The sequence below is a fragment of the Coenobita brevimanus genome, chromosome 12 (assembly GCF_032717465.1).
Source record: "Coenobita brevimanus isolate Jiangsu-jjx chromosome 12, ASM3271746v2, whole genome shotgun sequence".
NCBI lineage: Eukaryota > Metazoa > Arthropoda > Malacostraca > Decapoda > Coenobitidae > Coenobita > Coenobita brevimanus.
This window is the reverse complement of record NC_136965.1, coordinates 875,126-898,466: the sequence shown is the minus strand read 5'-3', so window position 1 is coordinate 898,466 and position 23,341 is coordinate 875,126. Positions and strand designations below refer to the sequence as shown.

The window sequence follows — 23,341 nt, the reverse complement described above, 5'->3', positions numbered from 1 at the left end:
TAATTGATTATGAGTCATTTCATAATGTATTGCACAATCAATTGGACAGCAATATAATTCCATAAATTTCCATATCCCAACCAGATAAATGACTGGATCATATGAGGTTTAGATTTTCAGTTAGGATGATTCAGTTTTAGTACAGTGTAGACCCAGTAGGTAGTGCATGATATGTGTTTTGTTTATTGGTTTGGTGTGAGGTTGTTTCTGTATGATTGTTTAATTTAGTAATCATGTTATCCCTATTTCTTGTTGTTACTTGAGATGCTATACACTATGGTTGATACTTTTATTCATATTTCAGGTGGCATAGGGGGGGTCTCTTACAAAGTTGATTATTTTGCATTTTACACCATAACATCATCTTGTGTGCTTTTGATATTGTTTTAATATCTCTACACAACACATCGTTAGCATATAAAAGGATACTGAAATGTCATGTGCAGGATAAATTGCTATGGAAGAGGTGTAACAAAATCTCTAGTCACTTGAGGTACGACCATTAGTTTTATCAGTCTGTCGTCATCACCTAACTCTTTTTCCCATTTTTCACTGACAAATGGAGTGGTTATGATGCAGAAATAAGAAGAGAAAAACAGATATGATTTATAGGAGAACTAACAGTAGAGTTCCCAGTGAAATGAGCCATAGTTGTTGTTGATATACGGAGACACAAGTACTGGTATCTTCCCAAAGTTTGACCAAAACATAGTGCAAAAATTGAACCCTCTGATACACACACACTGGTAGAGATAGGGTTTGTACTGTATTTCATCAGTTGTAAATATTCTTCAGACAGAACCAGGACGATTCTTGATTCTTTGCCCGCACAGAGGATATCAGAAAGAGTAAAATTATTGTCATGATGATAGTAGAGTTCTAAAGGAAGGAACTTGGAGTTTTAAAGAATGGACAGAAAATGAATCAGTAGATGTTTATTTAGTGGCCACGTAGTAAACATTGGTGTTAAATGTAAGGCTGTTGAGTATTTAAAGACGGCAGTACAATATACCATAATATTATTGGCTAAAGTTCAGTGCCTCAGATCCTGATTCGCTTCCGTCCCACAGATACATCAACTAATGCACTAAAAATTCCCATACAGTTTAAATAATATATTGTGTAGTTTTCATTATATATACAGGTAATCAAGTGTATCTTCTGTGTTGTCTGTATTCAGGCATATGAAGCACAGTAAGTTATTTTGCCATTCTTGTTACATTACAGTACCATATGCAGAAACGAGGGCATATATTTTTTTCTTTCCTTTGATCTCATTTTCCTCTGCTTGCTAATGTATCTAAACTAAAAGAAATGGCATGTTTCTCAACTCATAGCTGGTCTTCTTTGATGTGATGCGTCAGGAAGGATATCGACAGACATGCCTTATGTGTGAAGTAGACTCTTCACCTATTTATATACAGCCAGATGCCACAATCCCATAAGGGGTGACCATTTGTCTCTGAGCTGTTTTGTTTACTGGGAGGGGCACCAACCCTCTGCCATCCCACTTGTTGACACATAGGGAATAGTAGGCCAACTTTTGTCCCTGAGTGTCTGTCTGTCTGTCTCTATCTCTATTTATCAATCTATTGCCAGATGCCCTAATCATGTAAGGGGTGGCCACAAACAAATTGCCTTCACATCACCAATTTTACCTACAGGAAGCACCTCCCGTTTCTTTCCTAAAATCCTTCATATGCTCTTGGTACCTGCATACATTAACATAGCTAAGTACAAATATTACTGTCTAACATGTTTCCTATGTTATGCTGTGAGTTAAGAAAGCACTGCTGAATGAAAGTTGTGTAGGGTGGAGGGTGCTAAATAGTTGTGTTTGTTGCCCATTGAGTAACACTTTACAGATTGTTGGGTCATCTTGATACAGTTTATATTTTATTCCACAACCATTACTGTAAATCACTCTGTATATTATGTACACTCAAGGAAAGTTCCATGTTACACCCTCTTTCACCACTTTGAACCACCCAGTGTGAGACAAATGCTATACTCCTTTTACTCAAACTTGGCCTAAAAGTGCCATATCTCCATCTTGAATGCTGAGTTGTAACAAGAGAGTAACACAAGAATATGGTGCTAGTTACAAATAAGTGTTATGGAAAGGATGTAGATCTGTAGTATTGTCTTTCTCTGCCACTGAGCTGCATGAAATAAGTGCAGAAGGACACAGATCTGAGCCAACTTAAGGTAAAAGAACTTTTGAACTTGTGTCATATACAGTGGTTTGAAGTAGGGAGCAAATTCATAACAGAACTTTTTTCGTGATTACATTAATACAGTGCACATGTAATTTGCTTCGCTCAAAAACTTGTCAGTCTTTAACCCTTTCATTTAAATCATCTGGGTGTTGTGAGAGTAAGTCAGTCAAGCACGCGCCCAGTTGATAAGGTTTCTTCAGAATTGTCTTACTTTGAATATGATTTAAATTTTTGCAGTTTTAACCTATTCAGATTTTTAGACCATATTTCCTCATAATAATTTCACCAAGTTGCAGTTTTAACCTGTTCAGATTGTTTTTAGACCATATTTCCTCATAATTTCACCAAGTTCATATAACCATCATGAACAAATCCATCTGGCCAGTGCTATGAGAGTTCTGTTATTGGGAATTCGTTGGTCAGGTCACCAGATTGAAGGGGTGAATTAGATGATGAATTTTAGAACCTGGCTTATTACAGTCTATCAGTCTTTTATCCTGTCTAGATGATCCTGTTGTTGAGATAGTGTTACCTTTGTGCTTTTTAGATAATGGAAAGTGTAGAGCATTTTATCCACACAATATATATCACGTGTACAGTACTTAATTATCAGGCAGACCAATTGTACAATGTTCATAGGTTGGAATGTTGTGTTTGTGTTTCTGAATCACCAATATATAACACAACACCTTTTGATGGTGTTAAGTATAGCAGAGTTGTTTAATTACTCAGCCTTAACTGCATGATTGTTGAAACCTTTGAAGTATAGATGTAAAAAAAAAATAATAGTAGTAGGGATTCCAGCCATCTATTCACATGATGTAGTGTTATCATAGGCGACTCCACTGGGGAAGCTGTTGATAGTTCTTCTCTTGTGTGCTTCTTTGTTCTTGTTTGAACCCTACCACACCCCATCCTTAGGTAGGAAAAAGGTCATGATGATGATAATAATGATGATGATTGCATTACGAAAAATAATAGGGTGGGTGTAAAATAGTGGGTGACATGGGCTGGGATGTCGATGGGTGATGGGACATAGTGGGATAAGTGTGTTCTGTAAGGATGGGTGTTGTGGGAAGCAGCACTGGTGATGGGAAGGTGTACATTAAGGAAGTTTGATGGGGGGGGATAGGGAAATGGATGGGTGAGGAGGAGAGGGAGGACAAACATTCAAAGTAGTGGGTGATAGAGCTGGGCAGGAGCAGTTCAAAGATGGACATAGTAAGATACATAGTAGGAGTGTTGTGCATTATTTTTGCGTGTCTTACTCAGAGCATAAAATTAGACAGTTTGTCTCCTAAGGCCCAGCAGTCCAATGTACCACACATCTCATACCACCACTTATTCACTAACATCCACCATCCATAGTTAGTACTTGCCGGGGTTGTCTCATTCTGACCTGATATGATGATTTTGCAAGTTGTTTTCATGAGCTAAATAAACTCGTCTGGAGGTGTCAACAATAAATAAAAATGACGTCATTATACAGAAATTTCATGGTAATTGTTGTAAGAATTGACTTACTGAAAAAGGAATGGAAAATGTTTGAAAAAATAATAGGAAATGTTGGCAGGCTGGACCTAAACCAGTGACGTATAATTATAGTGAATTATGTCAATGTTGGTGCTCGGGGGTAACTTATTGATTTGACCCTCATCCTCCTACCTGCCTGACCCCCCTTCCCGTCTCTCCCTTTTTCCCCTGCCTCTTTCCTCCTCTCCCTGCCTCTTCCTTCCTCTCCTTCTCTCGTACCTGTCTCTTCCTCCCTAGTCTTTCCTTACCTCCTCTCCCTTCTTCCCCCTCCACCCCGATCTCCCCTCCTTCCCTCCACACCTGACCCTCTCTTTTTCTTCCCTCCTCCACCTCCTCCCTTCCGTGCCTAACTCTTTCCCTCTCCCTCCCCTTGCCCTCCACTCCTGCCTCCCCCGTGCCCCATATCTTCATCCCCTTCCTCACTTCATACCTTCATTACACCTTTCCCCCTGCCTAATCCTTCCTCTCTGCCTCACCTCCCTCCTTCCCTTACCTCTCCTACCTGCCCCCTCCCCCTCTTTGCTTCCACCCTCTCGCAGATTATGCCGAAAATAACACAAGATTTTCATTTCCAGTAAGGGCAAGGCGTGGAAGTTGCAGGAGCTTCAACGTCCCTTGTTCTCACTGCAAAATAAATCATGGTTAACGAGAAGCAGTTGAACTTAACCCCTATAGTGCGATTGACGAATTTTGTATTTTAAGCATTTTATGTTTTATTCTTGCTACCTGCAGACGATTTTATTTGCCCAAGAAAAACCTCTAATCTCTCTCTCTCTCTCTCTCTCTCTCTCTCTCTCTGCCTAACATCACATTACTCGGCCTGAAATGGAGAAGACTGCGCATCCTCTGAGCGGCTGACTGGTTGCTAGGGCAGTTGCTAAGGACGCTCCCTGTCACCACCACCACCACACACACACACACCCCGCCCACAAAACATCTTAAAGAAACACACGAACACAAAGAAACACACACACACAAACACAAAGAACATAACCTTATATATCCACAAGCAGTGTTGGGTAAGCTATTTACTTTGTGTCGTCCATAGACTTTGTCATTTACTTTGTGACGTATATATTAGAAATTTTAGGAGGCAGTGAAATTTCAGATTTGGTTTAAAATCTCTCATAGAATATTTTCATGTCTTCTGGAACTCTCTCATATATTTAACCAGCCTTTCCTATGATATTTTTTGTCTTAAATTAATGATAACATATATACAGCCTCGTGCTCAAAAAATTTATATGCTGAAACTGAAATTATATGTAAAGGATTCTGCGACACTTCCTTCTTAACAATTTATATGGCGTATCACCCCTTCACCTCTTCAGTAAGCCCAATTCTTTTTTCTCTGGCCAGTTTTTGTTACCACCAGAATATTTAATTAGAGTTAGGGATAAATATGAGTACTTAGAGGGTTAAGCAATGGTCTATCTTGCTCCCCCAGTTTAAAAAATGTAAATAGAGGAAGTCCGTTTGGGGACAGCAAGATTACAAATGCGTCCTCAGGGTAAAGGGATAACGTGCTAAAATCAATAATACCCTAGTAAGGAGGATGTATTAGGGAGCCTTCTAGGTCCACGCCAACGCCCCCGGTATCCTAATAAAGCAGGTGTTAGGGAGTCTTCTAAATCCACGCCCCTGGTACCCTGCAACTGTCCCCTGATGTTCAATATATGGATGGGATGGCAGGTGGGTCGCGTGCAGTAGGGACAGTGTTATGTTGATGGTGTTACAGCATTAATATTAACCAGCTATATCCGAAAATAAATCGCTGAGGAAGAGGTGTTAGGGAGTCTCCTTTACCGACGAGAATACCCTGGTAATTACAGGTGTGCAGTGAGGCAGGTGCGAAGGAAGAAGAGGCAGGTGAGGAAGAACTAGAACAAGAGAACACAGGTGGGGAGACTTGGGAGAACAAGAGGAGACGGGTGAAGAGGAAGAGAGAGAGAGAGAGAGAGAGAATGAAGAGCGATGTCATGAAACTGGATTTATATAACTTCGACCAGCCACAGCACCAGGCCTACCCATACATCCTTACCAGCCCACGCTCCCTTGAGGCATGCAGAAGGCTTGAGATAAAGGTGAGAGTTTGATGGTTATGGAGATTGATAGATAGATAGACAAAGAGACATGGACTGATTGATACAGACAGATAGATAGACTGATAGATAATATTTCCCTGCTCTCTCCCTCAGCCAGTGGATCTATTATACCAAACAAGAGAGGAATATGATGCACTTCACCCAGACCAACCTCTCCAGCAGCGCCTTGTCAACTATCACGCACAGGAGAGACGTAGACTGAGTATGTTATGTTATGGGCTTTCTCTGTTCTCTCCTTATTCTTACTACTACTACTACTACTACTACTACTACAATGCACAGGAGAGGCGTAGACTAAGTAGGTCATGTTTTTGGCTCTGTTCTTTCCTCTTATTCTTTTTTTTTAACGGATTTTAACTCCCTGTGTACGTTGTCTCGTGTGTGTGTGTGTGTGTGTGTGTGTGTGTGTGTGTGTGTGTGTGTGTGAGGTGGAAGTCACAGCATCTGGTTGTCATGGTAACCATTCACAAGTCCTGAAAACACAGATGCTCTATCGATTGTTACTAAATAGAGTCGGGTCACGATGCTATACTCCTTTTACACCAACTAGGCCTAAAATTCCCATCTCTCATATTGAATACTGAGCTGCAACAATAGATTAACACTAAAATATGGTGTTAGTCACGAAGAAGTGCTATGGGAAGGATTTAGAGCCTAGGTATTGTCTTTTCTGCCACTGAGCTACGTGAAAGTAACTGCTAAAGGACGAAAATTTGGGCCGCGTTTAAGTGATTGAATTATACAAGTGAAGAATATTATTTTTATTCATTTTTTTCATTTCTTTCCTCCCTTTCCTCCCCTCTTTTTCTCCTCTCCTTCTCTTTCCCTCCTTCCCTCCCTCCTTCCTTCCTCCTTCTTTGCCCTTTCCTTCTCGTTACTATCCTCCCATCTCTCCCTCCTTCTCCCTCGTTCCTTCCTTCTCACCGTGCTTCCCCATCTCTCTCTCTCTCTCTCTCTCTCTCTCTCTCTCTCTCTCTCTCTCTCTCTCTCTCTCTCTCTCTCTCTCTCTCTCTCTCTCTCTATCTCTATCTCTATCTCTCTCTCTCTCTCTTCAGGGCGCCTGCGTGAAGCCCGTGAACTTCGAGACAGACTTTTGTTGGACGAGGACGAGAGGACGAGAAGCAGAGGAGAGAGAGCTGAGGGTCCAGGTAAGAGAAAGAGAGAGGTGTTTGAGGGAGTGATGCGTGAGGATAAGGTGGCATGGAGATGATGAGGAGGAGGAGGAGAAGGATGATGATGATGATGATGATAATTTTGGTGATGATGATAGTGATGATGATGATGACGATGATGATGATGATAATGATGATATTTTCCTTTACGCAGAGAGACGAGGAGGAGAGGAGCGAGGCGGAACGAGTAGAACCAGCAGGGAGAAGGGAGAGAAGGAGCAGGAGGAGGAAGGAGAGGAGGGAGAGAAGAAGCAGGAAGAGGGAGAAAAGGAAGAGGAAGAAACTCGAGAAAAGAAAACGGAGTCAAGTAAACAAACAGGGGGGTTTCAAGAAGAAGGCACAGACGGAGGTGAGGCTGGTGATGCAGGTGGTTCTGGAGGCGATTTGAATCCTCTAGAAAGACAAGAGAGTCAGGCATCTTCCTCCAATGCCTCCTCCTCCTCCTCCAGCGTCTCCACTGTCACCTCCAAGCAGATTAAAGAAAGAGAAAACCTCGCTAGGAGCCTCGTCAGCAGAGAAGGTGAGTTTGTCTCTATATTTCTGTCATTTTCTGTCTATCTGTCTGTCGGTCTGTCTCTTTCTGTCTCTGTCTGCCTGTCTGTCTGATGCATACATAGACAAACTCTGATAACGACTTGCTCACAATAACATCTACTAATGACACCATCCTCATTCAAACTCTCTTTTGCAGCCTCAAGTACAAGTTGGGAGGAAGAAGAGGAGGATATAAAGAATACAGGAGAGGGGGAGACGATAGAAGGAGACACAGAGCACCAGCGAAGAAAAGAAAAGGAGAAAGAAAGAAGAAAATCCAGACCTGACGAAGATGATGATTTCTGGGCAACTGAAAAAGGAGATGAGGAGAGTGTGAAGGAGGATGAAGAAGGGAGAGAAGACGCTGAGAAATTAAAGGCAACTGAACTCAGACAACATCTCTCGTCCATCACCCAGTTTCCAGCCACTTCTGCGTTGAATCCAGGGCCCTCCACCTCGCATCCAGCTCCATCTATTTCTACTTTTATTCCATCCACATCATCCCACGGCCCTTCCACTCTCATTCCACCCTCCACCTCCACCTACAGTCCTTCAATCCATAGTCAAACGCCTTTCACATCCTCACAGGCATCCACATACACTCCACCCGCATCTGTTTACACTCACGTTCGTCCTAGCTCCACCTTGGGCATTTCCACCTCCAGCTCGATCCCGCGTCCTTCCTCTCTCTCCAGAAAACCTCGATCCAGCGCACCTCGACCCTCCAGCGCACAGAAGGTGAAGCAAGGAGGCGCCAAGACTCAAATCCACGTCTCAACCGGACCCAAACGAACCGGGACCAGGGAGAGACCGGTACCTGTTTCTCCATATACCAGGATACCGGGGCAGCCATACCGGGTGTCTGTGGGAAGTAGGAGTAACGGTGGTGAGTTGTGTGTGTGTGTGTTTTTTTTTTATCTTTTTTCCATTTTCTACGTCTTTTTCTTGATTTTTTTTCGTCTTGTTGTTGTTTTTTTTTTCGTCTCCTCCTCCCCCTCCGCCTCACTCATTTTCTCAATCTTCTCATTCTTCCTCTTCATCTTCCTCCTCCTCCTCCTCCTTCTTGCTCTTCTCTCTCTCTCTCTCTCTCTCTCTCTCTCTCTCTCTCTCTCTCTAGGGCAGCACTTTCATTAATTTCATACATATACTGTGCAGTGTATTCTGTGGTAGATGGGGGCGCATATCATCCACTCACTCGATGTAGTAGTGCTCTTAGGTGACGACACTGAATGACAAGCTAAATAGTTTCCCATAACCCAGGAAGCCATGTACTATCCTTGCCACTCAGTGCAGTACTACATCGGGCGAATGGATGGTGTACTATAAAAAATGTCAAATCTACCAGGGAAGAGGGGGAAGAGGCCGTATTCTGCAGCGAGTTACACAGAGCACACAGACGTAGCGAGGCCAAGGGAGCATCACACACCAATCTCCATCACCCCCGCCAGCGATGCCCCGGAGAGGAGCCATAAGGTAAGAGGGGGTTATTTCTCCTCCTCCTCCTCCTCCTCCTCCTCTTCCACCTCCACCTCCTCCACCTCCACCTCCTCCTCCCCCTCCTTTTTTCTTGATGATAATAAAAAATAGTATGGGTAGTAAAGAAATATTATGCTCATCTCTCGAGGTCATTATCTATCCATCTATCTATCTTTTTACGAACCCGGGTCCAGAGGGAAGCAGACGGCCACCAAACCTCGCTACACCCACCACTACACCCTCCCTCTCGCTCCCGCCAAAAGCGTGATGGCTGTGGGACGTGGCCAGGCTGGAAGCGGGCGGGTGCTGCTTCCTCTGACCCCATTACACCTCACAGACCTCGAATCACTTGGGCATCATCACCACCTCGTTGTTATGGGGAGAGGTAAGGGTTCTCTCTCTCTCTCTCTCTCTCTCTCTCTCTCTCTCTGTTTCACCTTTCTAAGTATTTTTCCTTACCTTTTCTTCCTCTCGAAATTACGTCCTTTAAATTGGCCTAAGAATGTTTAACTATAACATTTTTTTCATCTAACGGAACTGAACCACCCCAGAACTCAAATATGTGATATAGTCAAATTCCGTGAGCCTTGGTTAAGAGGTGCGAGTCTCCTTGATTACTAGTCAAATCCACCCTCCAGTCTGACTACACCTGGCCATCAACTGAGCTGAGTGGGGTTAGGGATCTTTATGAAGTGAAAATAAACTTAAAATAATCTAGAGACAGCAATGGAAAAAAAAACTGTGACTTTTTGTGACTGTGTTTGTAAATTGATTGTGTTTTTGTGGAGCGATTGTGTGTTTGTTTACTAATTGTGTGTTTGTGTATTGATCTTGTTTGTAAATTCATCGTAAATGTGTTTGTGATTTGATGGATTGTGTGTTTGTAAGTTGATTGTGTCTGTCAATTGATTGTGTGTTTGTGAATTGGTTGTGTGTCTGTAAATTGATTGTGTTTGCTTATTGACTGTGCTCTGTATTCATAGTGTTTGTGAATTGATCGTAAATGTGTTTGTGCATTGATGGATTGTGAGTTTTTTTTTTTTTTTTTTTTTTTTTTTACGTGTCCGACTCTGGGCAAAGGCTCAAGGCCTATTTCTTGGGGGCAGTGGCCCATCCCAAGGCCCAGTAGTCCTCCTACACCTCCACATGTCACCACTTCGGCGCTAACACCCACCGCCCATAATGAATACATGCTAGGGCTGTCTCATACAGGACTGGTGTACTGGTATTAGCGGGGGTACTTTTATGACATGTCGGCGGGTCATCTGGTAGATCAGGAAAGTCTGCTTTTTTAGGAAATTGAGTTTGTGAATTGATTGTGTTTATTGATTGGTTGTGTGTTTGTGATGTGAATGTGTGTTTGTGAATCTGGCTTATCAATCACAACAGCTGCTGGCCACACTTCCCCACCTCACCAGCGCCTGCCACCTGGGCCATCCCCCTCTCTCACCCGGCCGAATGTTTCCAGGCAGGTCTCTGATTCCACCCCCTCCCCGGCCTCCTCCCTCAGTGACGTCATGCCCCAGCCCCATGACGTCACGGCTGGGGGGATTGGGGGGGAGGACAGTGCTGATGATGATGATGATGACGAGTCCCGATCGGCTAATTCAACGGCGGAGTGTGATAGGCAAGATGGCGACCTTACCTCCCTTTTGAAACCAACCAGGGAGAATTCGACACCACAGAGGTATATAAAGTTTAATCGCTTTTTTTCCCCTCCCATGGAACTGGACCAAAAAGCTGAATTATAAGACGTGCTTGCATGAAATTAAATGAGCTTTAGTTTTAGAAATGAGTCTTCTTGGTTACTAGTGAAAAAAATTAACATCACACAGGTAAAAAAGTACTCGTAGTCACCTTGTTTTCATCTAATGGAACTAAAGCAGAGCCGCAATATGTACCAGTCTTTAGCATTTTATTTTGTCTTTACTACATTTTAAAGTTTTTCTCAGCCTATATTTAGTTTTCTTTTCTTTCTTCTTTGCTTTTTTTTTTTTTTAATTCTCATACCCGTTGTTAGGCTGGAACCGAAGCTGCCAACAGTCAGCGTACTTGGCCCAAAGAATGTAACCTGGAGCCCCCGCAGCGACAACACCAGCCTCACGCCTCCCCCACCCCACTGCCAACACCCCCGCCGCCGCTCTGCCACCACTGCTGTGTCATACGGCCGCCGCGTGACACCACACAGGCGGGTGTCAAGTGCCAGACCTGCTTCCACTTCGCCTCTGCCAACACACGCCATGTCGGGAACTCACAGCCTCGATCACATTGGTTAGCTTCTTATAGTTTATTTATATTTCCTTTTTATGTATAATTTACAATGTTTACTTTATATATTTTTTAGTTTTTTACGATCCTTTACATAATTAGCTCATTTTACCGGTAATTACTTCCACCAGAGTAGTTGGATGATTATGTATTCACCCACATCTGCCTGTCGGTTTGTCTGTGTATCTCAGAAAGTTGTTATAGGATTTCAATTAAAGGTGGTGGAGAGGTGGACAGTAGGTCAATGAAGAACTGATTATATTTTGAGGTGGATCGGGATTCGGGTGCAGGAAAAATAATAAATTTTACTAACATCGGAGGAGGTATACGCTGCCTTGAGATAGTGTAACAGGGCAGACTCTGACCGTAGAATTAATTATCTGATTGTAAAGGTATCCGCCTGTCAGGATAGAGGAATTACTACAGTTAAATCATGCATATTGACGTTGGTGGAAGTGTGTACAGTGAGTGCTTTCTAGTGTTTACCCTTTGGCAGCCCCTCAGGCCGAGACTCACGATGGTGGTGGTGAGGGAGGGCAGCGTGATGGCCCGTGGAGTCTGGAGTTGCCTAGAGCACACAGACCACACAGCGCGGCGTCCACATCCACACCCTGCAACACAGCCCGACCAACCAGACCTGCATCAGCTCTGGCAAGGTTTGTGATCTAAACTGTCACTCCAGCTTGGCCCAAAATTGCCATCTCTCCATCTTAAGCGTTGAGATGTAAGAGGAAATTTATGTTGCTAGTCACGAAGAAGTGCTATGGAATGGATGTATAGCCGTAGCACTGTCTTTTTCTGCCGCTGAGCTACACTTCCATCTCTTCCTGCTTCCTCAGGCCAGAATCTGTACAGAGTTTGGGATGGTCGCCTCGCCTTCTCTCACAACACCGCTCCGCCAGCACCGTCTCCCTCGCTGACTCACACATACTAGCAAAATACATGCAAGGGTGAGCAACGGTGTGTGTGTGTGTGTGTGTGTGTGTGTGTGTGTGTGTGTGTGTGCAGTATACGAGTGATGATGATGGTGATGATGATGACTGATAACGATGATGATTATAATTATTAAAAAGATAGTGTTGATGAAAATAATAAAGACACTACTACTGCTACTACTACTACTACTACTACTACTACTACTACTAATAATAATAATAATAATAATAATAATAATAATAATATCCCTTGGCTGTACAGAGTGGGCAATATTGAGCTACCAGCAAGAGACCTCCACCTGCTAGAACTGCTTGCCAGAAAACACGAGAAGCTTTATTCAGAGCAGCAGAAGTCGCAGCAGGCACAGAGGGCGTGGGTGCAGCAGAGGGAAGCAGACGTGAAGGTAGGAGCACGCGGCTAGGTTAGGGTAGGTCAGAGAGTGTGCTAGGTTGGATTGGGTTAGAGGGTAGGGTAGTGTGTGAAAGGATATATGATGATGATGATGATGAAGAGGAGGAGGAGGAAGGAGAAGAAGAGGAGGAGGAGGAGGAGGAGGAAGAAGAGGAGGAGAACGACGATGAAGATAACGATGATGATAAAGATGGTGATAATAAAAATAAAAATAATAATATTAATAATGACAAAAGCCCCAACCAACTCTCATAAACCAGATGGCAGCAGCGAGGTGGGCGGAGTGGCGATGGCAGGTGAACAAGAAGCGTCGAGAGGAGAATGCAGAGAACCTGAGAAGATGGCGAAGAAACGAAGAAATTTACCTTCAGAGTCAAGAAAATTTGGCCTCTTTGATATCAGGGAAGGAGCGACGTGCCAGGGAGCTGCTCAATCACCACCAGCAGGCTAGGGTGAGTGGGAGACAGGGTGAAAGGGAGAAACAGGGTGAGGATAGGGAGGGGTAAGGCTGGGTGTGTGGGAGGGAAAGCGTGTGTGAAGAAAGGCGATAGGATGAGGGATAGTGTGAGGATAAGACAAGGATAAAAATAGGGTGAGAGTAGGTATGGCACAAAAAGAAGGGATCGTTAGGCTAGGGTGAGTGAGAGGCAGGGTGAGGATGAGGGGTAACTAGAAGATAAAGGTGAGGGACTGTAAGGTAGGGATGAAGGTAGAGACAGAAGGAGGGAAGAAAGGTGAAGAATCAGAGGGGGGAGAGAGATAAGAGTGAATCCAGGGTGAGTGTGAGGATAGAGATAGGGTGAGGATGAGGATGGAGAAAGAGAGAGAGAGAGGGGAGAAGGGGGGGAGAACTTCTTAACCCACGTATACTCACTAGACAAATATCTAAGTTTTTATTTTTTTCTTCAGATGCGTCGCCTGGAGGAGAAGCGCGCCTTTGAGAACTCCCGTAAGGCGGTACAGGAGGAGGCGCTGAAGGCGAAGGAGGAGGCGGAGGAGAGGAAGCGGCAACACCTCCTTCATTTGTGGGAGCAGCAGCAGCAACTGGTGGAGCAGAGGAGGAGGGAGCGTGAGGAGTTCTTCAGGAAGGTTAGGGCGCCTTGCTTCACGTGACCACCAGGGAACTTAAATAATTTTCCTCGTAAGACTGGAATAAGCAGGTGAGTTGGAGGAGTTGAGGGAAAGTTGGAGCACCTTAACGCACTAGACAACCAGGCAACTTGGAGGAGGTACAGCAGCAAGAGGCAAGGAGGAGGCTTGTGGAGGCTGGCTGGTAGGTTTTGATAGAGACCATAGGGACGTTATGGAGAAAAGGCTGGGGTTTTTTCATTTCATTTTTTAAGTTTCTTGTTACTACCAGACGATTGTAACCTAGAAAAGACTTTTGGGAATTAATGGAGGCTGTTTCTAACCCATCCAGTTCAAAAATCGTGCTAGAACTTAGAAAATGTCTCTGAATGTAGAAAGACAGAAATGGAAACGACGTCACTGAAGGCCTTGAGTTTTGTCTTCTTTTTCTTCTTCTTTTTCCCCTTCAGCGAGTAGCGGAGGACAACCAGGCGGAGGTGCAGCATCAGGCGGCAAGGAGGAGGCTGGTGGAGGCTCGTGGACAGGCTCTGCTGGAGGCGATGAGGACAAACATGGAGGAAAGACTGGCGCGTGCGGAGAGTAACCTGCGCATGCTCCACGAGGCGAAGGAAGACACCCTCAGGAGACAGCGAGATGAGAGGGACCGTCGTGGAGCTGCGGTTAGAGCTCTGCATGACCAGGTGGGTGATGGAGAGGGACGCCTTCAAGTGGTGGCATCAATATAGCCTGGCTGATCCACTGCCATGCTATACAAATGTTCCTCTGTGCCTTCCCTGTCCACCAGAAGAGGGATGATGATGATGATGATGATAATGATAATAATAAATATTAATGATAATGATACTACTACTACTACTACTACTACTGCTGCTGCTACTAATTTTCACTTCTTTGGCCAGTTGGAGGCGGCGATGATGCGTTGGCGGAGGCACATTCTGACGAAGCAGCTGGAGGCCATGGCGGGGGCGGAGGCTAGGCAGGAACACCACCTCCACACCAGGGCCTCCAGGATACACGCTGACCTCACCTCCAGGCACCTTCACCACTCACACCTCCTCCAGCAGTGAGTTACATAGACCCTACAGACCTTGAGAGGCTTTTTGGTGTGTGTGTGTGTGTGTGTGTGTGTGTGTGCTCACTGGACCCTACCTCACCCCAACGCAATCCTATCCTCCGTAGGGTGATGGCACGGGAGGAGGCGCAGCTGGAGGTCGCCCGCAGGAGCCTCGAGGCCAAGGATATGAGGTCAGGTGAGGTGGCGAGAGAGAAAGAGAGGCAGGTGGCCAGAGCAAGATCCACGGCGCTCACCACTGCATCGCTGAGAGAGAATTTAAGGTGGGTAAATAAAATCCGGTAATACAACACGCTGTTCACTTTAACTTGGCCTAAAATTGCTGTTGCTGTGGAATATCTGCAACGGTAACAAACTGCCACTGTAAATAAGTTCCCAGAAATCCCAGACACTCATCGCCAGTACTGCCCACCAACTAATCGCCTGGGATTATTGGAAACTTATTGCCTGGGTAAACTGAGCATAGTATAATTGGCGTGGAAGGGTTTGCTGCTTTACTGAATCCGCCTGTTGATGTTTCAGTAAAATAGTAACTGTAATCTTATAGTTTTTTTCACCAGCACTTGGCCCAGATTTTCGTCCTTTTGTATTACACGTAGTTCAGTGGCAAAAAAAGACAGTACAACGGCTCAGCATCCTTTCCATAGCGTTTCTTCGTGATTAGCTTCATAACCTAGTGCTAGTCTCTTGTTACAAATCAGCGTTCAAGAGTGAGAGGTGGTAATTTTAGTCCAGGTTAGAGTAAAATGAATATTTCACAAGCTAAATGCGAGGTGGTAATTTTAGGCCAAGTTCGAGTACAAGGAATATAACGCAGACTATTTCTCTCTCTTTCCATGGCCAAACAGGAAGAAGCTGGCCCCGGAGACCTTTGACAAGATGGTAGCCCGGGCCAATCTTGAACTCCGAATCGAAAACCGCATGCCGGCCACGTCATCCATGGGCACTCGTTCACATATTTTCCTGGGTTAAGGTGCTGGAGAGGGAAGACTTCATGTGGTGGCACAGATATGACCAGGCAGAAGAGCTCCCTGGATTTCTGGAGAGGTCTATAAATATTGGAAGAAACCCACCTGGTGAGGTTTTGTGGTTTGTAGGGACGACTCTGTTTGATGATGTGGTGGTGGGTGTGGCAGTGAAAGTAGCAGAATAAATGATGAAGGATAGACACTGATAACCCTGACAGCCGTCCCCGGAACACACGAGATATAGCCCAACACGAAAGAGGAGGTTATATATGGTCCACTTTACACATGCCCCTTCCAATAACCCGAAATGAGGATGGATAACTGCAGAAAAGGACAGGTTCAGTCTGCAGTCCATCTGGTTCACATTTGGATGAGCCTGGGGTCACAACTGCATCCTAGTTTAAGTCTGTATAATAATCTTTAAACGTTTTTATAACTCCTTTTCCTAGATAGTACAAGAAAGATAATTATGTTCTTCCATCTTGAATTTTGAATCCTACTTTTAAATAATTATCAAATGTGCAATAGCGAGCGGTGTTATGGGTGCAGTGTGTAGTTGCTGTGTTTGTATATTTCAATGGAGGTGATGTGTGGCCACGAGATTTGCTAACTATAACCTTTTTACCTCAACTTGGCTCAGTTTTTCGTCTTTTGCTGCTTATTTCACGTAGCTGAGAGGCAGAAACATATTGCTAAGCCTCTACATCCTTTCCATCGCACTTCTTTTGTGACTAGCATCTATAGTGTTAATCTCTTGTTACAGCTCACCATTCAAGCTGGAGAGATGGCGATTTTAGGCCAAGTTAGAGCAAAAAGGGTATAGTCACACAGCCATCGTTCTTATGCAGGAAATATTCAGTCACATATGCATATTCAAAGTCCAATCTGAGACTCACATTGTTACAGATCTTATTACACGTCTCAGATCTCTCTCTCTCTCTCTCTCTCTCTCTCTCTCTCTCTCTCTCTCTCTCTCTCTCTCTCTCAAATTAGCTGGTTTTGGCGCTTGGTTTAGGATCCAGTCCATTGAAAAAAGTTGCACCAAGGCCAGTCTCAGTACGGGGGTTTCATTGAGAGAAAACATGACTTTATTTTTATGTGTGAATGAATGAATGAATGAATGAATGCTTATGTGTGTATGTATGTATGTAGCCTATGTATGTATGTATTGTTCCTTGATAGATTTCTGTGAGTTTGCAAGTTATAAAATCACCCTTTCCTTCCATCGTTTCATTATATACACTGTAATGTATAATCGTATATGTATTCTGTACGTTGTTCAACTGTTCGTGGAATAAAACATGGATATATTTCTCTTTTTATCCTGAGTATCGTAACATGTCTTTCTTGGCGAATTATTCTGTACATTACACCTCAGTATGCCCGTCTATGTTTGTGGTAAAAGCTATATTGATGTACCAGCGATATAAGGAGCATTTAAGAGAATGTCGAGGTGTACTATGCAAAATTAATAGCAAAGGATTGATTGGAATATTTATTGTTGTAAAGGTATTGTGCTATGAAGACTTCTGTGCCACCTAGAATAAGTTCCATAGTTATTTCAGACAGATCAACAGCTTTTCTAAGTTCTAGGATCTTCCCAGAGAGAGCGAGCGAGCGAGCGAGCGAGAGAGAGAGAGAGAGAGAGAGAGAGAGAGAGAGAGAGAGAGAGAGAGAGAGAGAGAGAATTTTCACCTCTGATATGTGTATATACTATGAGGATTTCTATTTTATATTATTTTTGGTCTCTGGACACAATTTATATCTTTCTAGAAGCAAGAAAATATGGCTAATATTAAAAGTACATAGGTTCGTACTTCATGTTTGTTTTTGTTATTGTTGGTAAATGGTATCAGAGTAGGGACGTTTGCTTGGTTTTTATTTTGGGCCATATTATTGAATAGGGTCTCATTCATATTAGTTCAGTTAATATAATCTTCAAAACCGTACCCAATACTTCTAATTTCAGGGCAGGATAGGAGGCGTAGTCTTTAAGTCCTGAAATCGACATCAGCCATTCCCCTCGGTGCCCTTGATGGGATTGTTGTTGTTTGTCAGAGGGGCTTCTGTCTACTTAATTTTGTGGCTGATTTGACTTAAGATGAGCGATAAGGGTGCTCCAGTTTGTGTCATAAGGAGATATCGACGCGGGGATGAGGTGGCCATTCGTGACATCATTACAGATGCAACAATGGAGACGGTGAATGACTTCTTTTGGGCTGCCGTCCTGTCAGAAGTTATGCCTCAGGTATTTTTCGGATTTGTTTCCATCCTTTTTTTTATTTCCATGTGCTGTACAGTATATAGACTGATATATAGGTGTGTACAGTGTAATATAGGTGTGTACAGTGTAATATAGGTGTGTACAGTTTGTAATATAGGTGTATACAGAATAATATAATGACTCGGTCTTTTTATTTCAGGTGTCTCTCTTGATAATGGCCATTGCATTTATTGGCTTTGGAATTCCCCTAAAATTCTGTCTGCTTGGCATCCCACTTAGCATCGCACTCATTTATATTGTGATATGGACTGGGCATTATTTCAAGGTAAGGCTGACATTGGAATCCTCTCTCTCTCTCTCTCTCTCTCTCTATTTGTTTGTAGCTACCACTTAAAGGATTAATGCATCTGGCTATAGGTAGATATGGTAGATTTTATGTTCCTTTACACATCTGCAAACAACTGAAATTAGTAATGTAAACTGCAAAAGATAAAGGGAGGATGACAGTATGTGATAACCTTTTCACAGGCCATGGAGTTAATGGGTGACCTTAACAGTATTTCTGAGACCTACATGAAGGACCCCAATTGTGGCTTCTGGGTGGCTGAGGTCCTGGAAGGCTCTGTCTCCACTGAACTTGACTACCTGGTTAACAAGACAAAGAAGGTGAGGTGGATACTAAAGGCTGTTTTCATGTGACAGAACTGGACCACTCCTACTGATATTAAATCTAAGTTGCATGAAATTTCTAGAGCTTTAGTTTGAGGTAGTAATGAATCTCCTTGGTCACTAGTCAAGTCAGCTCTCCAGTCTGACAAACCTCAGCCATCAACTGGGATGAAAAGGGTTAGGGATGTTTGTCATGTCTAAATAAACCAACACTTCTCTATTAAAGGTAATTGTTTGCAGATTGAGTATGACTTTGTGAGTGAAGGCGATTTGGAGAGCAGAGATGTGGAAGTAAGAGGGAAGAAGAAGCATATCGTGGGGACAGTGGCTATTACCAAGTCTTTACATGGTGGATTAAAGTAAGTACGGTATATACTGTTCCTTTTATTCATTGCTGCTGTTACATACCAAGTATAGGAAGTGAGAGAGAGAGAGAGAGAATCATTGTCTTTTGCTTTAATCATCATCATCATCCAGTCACATTTCTATTACTTTTGTTATTTATTTATTTATTGTTTTAATTCAGGGCCTTTCTCCGTCGCATGGCTGTCAAGAAGCAATATCGACGCCGAGGAATTGCCATGAGACTTCTGGATGAGGTCATACAGTTCTGCACAGATCGATGTTTGGAAGGCATTGAGCTCGTCACAACAGAATGTCACTACAAGGTAACTTTTTTTTTTTCCTTTTTTTGCTGTCTTCTTTTTTCTTTCTAACCCCCTAAGTACAATGACCTCTATTTACATTATTCCTCTTTGTTGTCCAAGGCATAGCTGGAGCCACAACAACCTTACTGTCATTGCTTTTCTTCTTCCTTCTCTGATTGCCTCACTATTCTTCCACTTTCATCCTCTCACTCCTCATCCTCCTCACTCTCTGATCCTCTCACTCCTCTTCCACTTTCCTCTCTGATCCTCACACTCCACTTTCACATTCTTCTCCACTTTCACTTTCTTCTCCACTACCTCTTTCCTCTCTGATCTTCCACCCATTCCTCTACCACTTTATTCTCTCATCCTCTTATTCCGCTTCCTTCTCTGATTCTTTAACTCTTCCACTTTTTCGTTCATTCTCTCACTCCTCACCATCTTCCATAAGGCCACTCTCTCAGTCATTCTTTTTCTCTACCACCAGTGTGCTGCTCCACTCTCTTCTTCCATATATGTCTTATTTTGTACGGTGTATGCATTAACTGTTGATATGATGTGAAAGTAGTAATTTGCATTTTGCATGGCACTAACTCTTTCACTATTGTTGGTTTATTTTCATCTGACAGAACTGGCCACTCCCACAACAAAAATACTTTGTTGTGGTTTGAAATTTGATGAGCCTTAGTTATGAGGTAGGAATGAGTCTCCATTGTTGCTAGTCAAATCAGCCCTCCATTCTGACCACAACTGATCATCAGCTGAGCTGAAAGGCGTAAATAATCTTGTCAGGTTAATGTGCTACAGAATGGACATCACACAGATTGAAGGAAATAATTACCTATGCCCATTTTACTCTAACTTGGCCTAAAATTGTCATCTCTCCCTCCCCATTGCTAAGTTGTAGCAGTAGATTAACACTAGAATATGATACCAGTCACCAAGTAGTGTTATGGAAATGATGTAGAGCCATAGCATCATTTTTTTTTCTGACAGTGAATCTGCAAAACAAGCTGCAAGAGATTGAAAATCTTGGCCTGTTTAAAATGCATAAGTATAGTGATACTGTAATTATTGTTAGAGACTTTGCAGGTTACTTTAGATCCCCTTTTAATCTGTGTCTTGTTGCTTTCAGGCACGAGAGCTGTACTACAAAAGAGGCTTTGAACCCAAACACACATACTTCAAATACTACTTAAACATCCAGCAGCCAATGTACATGTTCACTCTCTCCCTTAAGCCACCCAAAGCTGAACTTAGTGATGTTACTTCATGTTAAGAATTTTAATGAGAGTGACTTTGGATTTCATAACACTTGTTCCTTAGATTCTAGGGGCTTGAATGGTGAGTGGATGGGAGTGTGACTCATGCAATTGGGCAGACCTAGACTACATATCTAAAGGCTATGTTACTAGAATTAAGGCGTGAAAAAGTCCATTTTGTAAAAGTAATTTCTAAGACACGAGATGATGGTAGTACATGTCAAGTCTTTCTGTATCATTGCTGACTGTGCTTTGTAATATGGGATGTAGGCTGATCACATCTACTAATTACAAGTGTTCCTTAAATTACCATAAAGAAACTAAGAGCTTGCTCTACCTCTGTGCACTCAGTTTAAACCTTTTCAGTCTGATGTACAATAATTCTTCAGTTTTTCTTGCTACCTCCAGATGGTTTTATTCAGCTCAGGAGAGAGTTTATGAACTGGGGGAGTTAGAGACAGTCTTCATTAACCCGTAGATACTTGAGTTTCTTCTGGGCTGATTAAGTAGTTTGGTTGTGGACAGATCACAATGGAAAATGCATCATCAGATTGGAAGAGTCAGTAATTGTTACTTGATTGATTGGTAGAAGTTTTCAGCAAAAGAATATAGTTATACTTGTTTTAATTCAGACAAAGTTGGGCTACTCTCCTGCTAATAATTGTTGCATGACTGCTAGGTAGAAGTTGATGGCAAAAGAATATACCTGTAGTTAAGTTGTTTTAATCTGACAAAGCTGGACCAGTCTCATGCTAACAGTTGTTACTTGACTCCTGGGTAGAAGTTGGCGGCAGATTAGAGTGTATTTATAGTTGGTTTGTTTTCATCTGATGGGACTGGGCTACTCATGCTGTGAATAAAAAAATGTTGTTGCATGAAATTCACTAAGTTTCCTTGGTTACTACTTAAATTTATCCTCCAATCTGACCACACCAGGCCATCAGCTAAACTGAAAAACAGCTACAGATTTTTGTCAGAAGGAAACAGACCAACTATATCAGTGTCCAGCAGCCACTAGATATATCAAAAGCTCTTACCAGACTTACAGTTGTATTTTTAAATGTGTGTTGACTGTTGACTGTCTTTCAAGACGTACAGGACGCCAGATAGTAATGTTTTATCTGACTGAGGAAAGGAAATCTGTTTTTATGTTTGTTGGTTCACATTCGAGTTCCCTTTGTGAATAGGTGTTTTATGCTGTTGTTGTTGTTGTTTATGCTTAACCACAGTCTGTCTGACCAAGTATACCTGTTGACAACAGATAAGCAACTGCTTTTGTGGGGCTGTCCTACAGATACAACACAGTACCTTCACTGTGTAGGGAAGCTGCATCCCCAGGTTGTAGACAGCACCTCACCAGGGTCGGACCAGGATCCTTCCCACAGTGAGGTGCAGGGAAACATGGGGAGGTTTGGCTCTCAGGTGGATGCCACAGCTGCTCCACCAAGAGTGTGCAACACCACCACGTGTACGCTTACCTTCAGCACCTCTCTAATGCCGTATATCACTAAACTAATACCTTGTCTTTCATATTTACTGACTGTCAAATGTTTTTGTGTTGAAAGTGATTTCCTAGGCATCAAGCTATTGAAATTTCCTGCTTTCAGTGCATTTTATTTGCTAGTTTTCACCCAGTTTACTGTTCTAGTGATAAGGAAAAGTTGTTATATTATGGAACACATTTTTAGCTTGCTGTCAGGATTGTCAGTGCACACCTTGTTGATAAGACAGACATGTAATTTCACTATATTCAGTTATTTATTGGACACCTGATGGTCTTGTTATTAGAAGGGATTGTCAGAGTGATTTGCCTTGCCCTGTGACATTGTGATAACTGTGGTGGAGCTTTTACCATTTTGCCATTACATAATGACACACACACAATGCAATGTACGGTACTTTTTCTACACTGCTTGACCTAGAATTATCATCTCTCCATCTTGAATGCTCACTTGTAACAGAAGAGTAACACCAGTATATGATGCTAGTCATGAACAGTGCTGTGGGAAGGATTTAGAGGCATATCATTGTCACCTTCTGCCACTGAGCTGTGTGACACAAGCAAAAACTGATGAAAATCTGGGCAAGTTAAGGTGAAAGAAATATAACCAATGTACGATCACGGCCAGTCATCACATAATCAGAAATACTTTACCTCTTGGGGATTGAGCATGTAGAGGGCCATCACTCTAACCGGGGCATTCTAATCACTAGACCACCAGTTACATTAAGACAATTGCATTCCCACTATCTTTATTGCTAATATATATATGACCACATCAATTCACGTCTCTTTATGTTTATGATCTAAAGTTGTACGTTTTTAAGGCACTTATTGTCACTGTTGTTATCTTAATGCAGCTGTAAGTTAGTGTGATATTTAGATATTAAAGGGAGGTTCAGGATATATGTGAGATCTGTGGATACATTACGAGCGTTAGGGGAAATAATTGGTGCTTGTGATCGGGTTCTGTTGCTCTTGTTAAGATATGGGTGCCCTGGGTGTGAAGTAAGGATTTGTGAAGTGTTGTCGGTGCTTTTATTAGGCTGTGTATGTGTTGTAAGAGTTTCTATGCTTTTGTGGGATGTTTATTACTTGTAAATGGTTGTAGGTTCTTTGACAGTTCGGAAGAAAAAGTTTGATATTCCATTGACTCTGCTTGACATGTAGGATAAGTCCATCATTTTCATCCTTGACATACTGTATAAGAAAGTATCTCATTATATCAGAGAAGCATTTGTTTCTGATGATCCAA

The 23,341-nt window shown here is 42.8% G+C and overlaps 2 protein-coding genes across 2 annotated transcripts; both read left to right on the top strand.

Annotated features, from left to right (window-relative positions):
* The first annotated feature begins 5,731 nt into the window (after positions 1–5,731).
* On the top strand, positions 5,732–15,787 carry LOC145413615 (uncharacterized). The gene is made up of 19 exons (XM_080283273.1): positions 5,732–5,836; positions 5,951–6,059; positions 6,913–7,005; positions 7,208–7,549; positions 7,721–7,896; positions 8,152–8,456; positions 8,901–9,036; positions 9,303–9,424; positions 10,508–10,726; positions 11,060–11,310; positions 11,804–11,963; positions 12,147–12,257; positions 12,505–12,646; positions 12,915–13,106; positions 13,564–13,743; positions 14,193–14,423; positions 14,643–14,806; positions 14,923–15,078; positions 15,664–15,787. Exons 1-19 carry the CDS (start codon positions 5,732–5,734, stop codon positions 15,785–15,787), a joined length of 3,318 nt encoding a protein of 1,105 aa, XP_080139399.1.
* A 2,097-nt stretch (positions 15,788–17,884) lies between these two features.
* On the top strand, positions 17,885–20,602 carry LOC145413605 (N-acetyltransferase 8B-like). The gene is made up of 6 exons (XM_080283262.1): positions 17,885–18,031; positions 18,207–18,332; positions 18,536–18,673; positions 18,917–19,035; positions 19,203–19,344; positions 20,459–20,602. Exons 1-6 carry the CDS (start codon positions 17,885–17,887, stop codon positions 20,600–20,602), a joined length of 816 nt encoding a protein of 271 aa, XP_080139388.1.
* The last annotated feature ends 2,739 nt before the right edge of the window (positions 20,603–23,341 follow it).